General features: G+C 38.6%; 1 protein-coding gene across 1 annotated transcript; it reads left to right on the forward strand.

Annotated features, from left to right (window-relative positions):
- Positions 1-581: 581 nt before the first annotated feature.
- LOC121319968 (ras-like protein family member 11B) lies at positions 582-4,047 on the forward strand. Its single transcript, XM_041257997.1, has 4 exons — positions 582-928; positions 1,380-1,436; positions 1,548-1,624; positions 2,614-4,047. The coding sequence occupies exons 1-4, from the start codon at positions 811-813 to the stop codon at positions 3,079-3,081; spliced, it is 720 nt and encodes a 239-aa protein (XP_041113931.1). The 5' UTR covers positions 582-810; the 3' UTR covers positions 3,082-4,047.
- The last annotated feature ends 290 nt before the right edge of the window (positions 4,048-4,337 follow it).

The raw sequence follows: 4,337 nt of genomic DNA on the forward strand, positions 1-4,337 counted from the left end.
AAATGTTTTTCTTTTTTTCTATTCTTTAAAAGACAGTCATATATGCCTGTTAATCTTTCTAATAAAACAACGTGTTCTGATAGTGATTACAAATATATAAAACAATGCTATAGAATTATACAATTTTGGAATAATGGTGTATACCTATCAAATACAGATGGAAAATAATTTCACAACAGATGTACTTTACCAAAATACGTGTTTTAAACATACAAAGTACTTTGTATTTTACTAGCACTGGCGTGCCAACCGCCCTGTATCGATTTTAAAATGCGTGTAAAATAACTGAACCATCATTCGAGACCAATCGAACTAAAACGAAGTGCAAATAACAGATTAGAACAAGGTGTTTTGTATATTAAACAGTTTGTAAACGGCCCCTCGTTTTTACTTTAAGTACCGTAAACGCTCTATCCTCAGTGAATGGGTGTTTTAAACCAAATTGCCTATATTCACCTGTTGCTATTTCTTCTTGTCCTTGTGTTTGGTATTCAATTCCACGTGAAGTGGGAAGGCGGAGGGATAGTGTTGCACGCTGCTGCCAATGAGCTACAAGCAGCTCCCGAACTCTATAAAACCTGTCAGAGCCGCTGCTGTCGCAGACAGTACAGAGAGTTTGTGCAGTGTATTAGCTGGGCTAGCTAGATCACCGATTGTACCGAATCAGGAGCATTTATATACATGTACGTGGCATTATCTGTCCATACTCGGTTTTAAGAAACATCTATTGGAAACAGCGTGTGATACAGCTTTGATATATCTGGGATTTTGTATGATTGCTAAAGTATAATCTTTTTCTTACAAGTCCTTATGAAGATGCGCCTTATCCAAAACATGTCTACCATTGCGGAGTACCCTGCCACCGAAAGCCCCTCTGGAAGGGTGATTAAAATAGCCGTTATCGGTGGGAGCGGAGTTGGGAAAACAGGTGAGCAATTTAAATGCCATTTCGTTTATTGTAACAGAAAAAAAAAGGTTACCACGAGAATGCACGATTAAAACAAAACTGTTAAATACAGATCATTAGAGTGGTAGTTTTTTTTAAAAAAATACTTTGTATAAATGTGTATTTTTGTATTTATTTTATGTCGCTGTCTCTATACACAGTTGTGTTTGTTCAGACTTTTGAATTAATGTTATATCCTGTTTTTACACTTTCTCACTTTAAACATTAACTGGATTCCGGTTTGCAACAGTAAACACCTTTTGCATGGGGTAGTATCATTTGTATGGGTTTCTGGAGCTAATTGAAAAGCGTATCTTGTGTAAACTGTTGTTATCAGTGTTAGTGTCCAACATCTGCGGGGATTTGTAACTAGACCAGAGAGTCGAACTGCCAGACAATACGCATCTAACCTGTTCATGTTTGTTTATTGCAGCTCTGGTGGTGAGATTTTTAACCAGGCGCTTCATCGGCGATTACGAGAGGAACGCAGGTAAGCATCACAGATATTGGCGAAAGAATCATTTAATAACCAATACAAAAAAAAAAAAAAAAAAAAAAAAAAGTTGCAATATATTTATTTTTAACTGTTTTTAATTAACAGGTACTTTATACTCTAGACAAATTCAGATTGATGGAGAACAAGTCGCAATTCAGGTCCAAGATACACCAGGTGACCAGGTGAGATTCTATACCAGATTTATATGTAACGGATTATTTGACTGAGCTATGTGTTGAAGGATACAAGCAGGCAGACTAGCTGCACAGTCATAAAGCTGAAAGTAGCGCAAACATATTGCTGAGCCACAGTCTGGTTCTTAAACCAGATGCTTGACATGGGCACATTTCCAGCCCCCATTCTTTTTGTTTTAAAGGTTAGCTGTTGTGGCTGCCTCGTTGCATTTGAACACTTGGGGCTATTATCTTAAGAGTCTGTTTGTCACATGCTGAGTGTGAATGTTCTTTCACCTTTACCAGACCAGCAAGGAGCAAACCCCATACACTAGTCATTATAATGAAGTCTATTTGGAAGCAGCCCATTTCTCAAAATGTCTACAGTACAGCACATATTATATTTTAGATGTATTGAATTGCAGCAAATTGTGAAAATACTGCATTTAGGGATGAAACAGAAATTAACTGTTGTATTCAAGAGAGAGGAAGGTAGGAAAACGTAGTTTGTCAGCTTCAATCTTTCTGAGGACGGTTGCAGGTTCTGTAGCCAGCCAAGCTTAGACCTCCATTTCCTGAAATGGGCAGTAATCCAAACCACATATTTTTTGTTTAACTTTGGTTAAAAGACAAAGTCTCCCTGTCTAGCCAGCCAATTTCCCATTCTGTGTAATAGGTGTCTGAGTCTACAGCACATGGTACTTCACTTGTGTTGGTTCAGATTAGCTTTTTGCTGAATTGCTGCATTTTTTCTGGCTGTATTTTCCAACACTGCTCAAATATATTAGCAAGCAAGGTGGTTATAAACTGTGCACAGAGTTAAAGTATTTATTTTGTCTGTCAACAGTAAATGTTATGACATTTCTATAATTTGTGCTATCTTAAATACATAATCTGATCAACAATAGTCTTAGTGGTGTAGTAGGAGACATGTCATCAATCAGCAGTGTAATATTGAATACAAGAGTTGTTTAACATTATATCCCTCTTTTCCTCAGGTCAATGGACACAATCTGAACAGTAACGAACAGGTGAAGAGATCCATTCAGTGGGCTGATGCCGTGGTGCTGGTCTACTCCATCACAGACTGTAAAAGCTTTGAAATAATAAGCCACCTCCATCAGCAAGTCCGCCACACACATGCAGACAACAGAGTTCCCATCATCATTGTGGCAAACAAGGTAGACCTCCTGCATGTCAAGGAGGTGGAGCCACACCATGGACAGAAGCTCGCCAACATGCTGGGCTGCACTTTCTACGAGGTGTCTGCCAGCGAGAACTATAATGATGTTTACAACGCCTTCCACGTGCTGTGCAAAGAAATCAGCAAGCAGCAGGCTCCCGTTAACACAGAAAAGAGGAGGTCTTCCCTCATTCCCAGGCCAAAATCCCCCAACATGCAAGACCTCAAGAGGCGGTTCAAGCAGGCTTTGTCTGCCAAAGTGAGGACTGTGACTTCAGTTTGAAGAGACACACAAAAGGCATTCCGTGTGGCCAAAAAAGAAAAATGCAGCGAAACTTGAGTTCCATCTTTGATATGTAAAGTACAGGCGCTGCATCAAAGACAAAGGAGAATAAGTTGCATACTCCAAAGAGGAGGGGCTGTAAAGTCTTAGGTGATGAATTGGAGGAGCTGTTCAGAGCTTTCGATTCCACATTATGACAAGGTGATGGAGCAAGTGACTCTTGACCTCGGTGGGAATAATGTCCTGTGGAAATCAGGCACAAATGCTTGCTTCTTTGAGTTATACTTGTCACAGTAATATCTGTTGTGACGTCTGTGTAATGGAGAGAATAGGAATCCAATGAGGGAGGGGAAAATACCAGCCCTTACAGGTTTTAAATGATGGGCTTTAAACTGATAAAACGTCTGGGGTTAAGTATAAACTGTTACCATTCAGCTAGAGTATAAACCACTTCTGTTTGTTTCTATCGCAACAGTGGTTCAAAGTTTGAGGACAAATCTAATATTCCTAGATATCTGTTTGTTAAACTGCATTGTAATAAAGTGAACACAATTGAAACTGATGTTCGAGTAGTTTTGTAGAGATGGAGGCGAATGAGTCACAGTTTTGTGTTTCTTTTCACTCTCTCCCTGGCATGATTAAAGCTCTTTTGTGTGTGGAGCCTGTGCTGATTTCATGTACTGTAACCAGTAGAATGTCTGTGTTAAATCAAACAATTAAATCTCTGTTAAATGTCAAGGGATGACTGCATTCGTCTGGGTTTTCACATCAGTGCTCAAATGTTTGATATTAAAATCAGTTATATGGAGTAAAGAATACATACAGATGCCAGGCTCAAAAGCCATTTAAATGCAGTTTATGAAGCCTCTGGTGCTTTGCTTTATGGCTGTAATTCATGTTTACAGAGAATTCCTCCAGAGGAAAAGATGCTTTTCAGTTCTGTTTCAAAATAAAATTTTGAACCAATTATGCCCTTCTGGTCGTCTTCTGCTGCTCAAATCTGAAGTCGGAAATAGTGCTTGATAATCAACATGGTCAAATACACTGACACAATTTGAGGGAAGTGTAATTATTGTTTAATGTTCACAGCTATTTTCTACCTACATTTTCCCTATATTGTAGAGGTGGATGTTTCAAGGACACTCTTGAAAACAAAGTAACTTCTAAAAGCAGATACCCAAGCATGTGGATATAAGTCTATTTGGAACTTTTAAAACACACTGAAAATAAAAGGCATATTTTATTGTTACAGCTGT

The sequence above is a fragment of the Polyodon spathula genome, chromosome 1 (genome assembly GCF_017654505.1).
Source record: "Polyodon spathula isolate WHYD16114869_AA chromosome 1, ASM1765450v1, whole genome shotgun sequence".
In the NCBI taxonomy this organism is placed as follows: Eukaryota; Metazoa; Chordata; class Actinopteri; order Acipenseriformes; family Polyodontidae; genus Polyodon; species Polyodon spathula.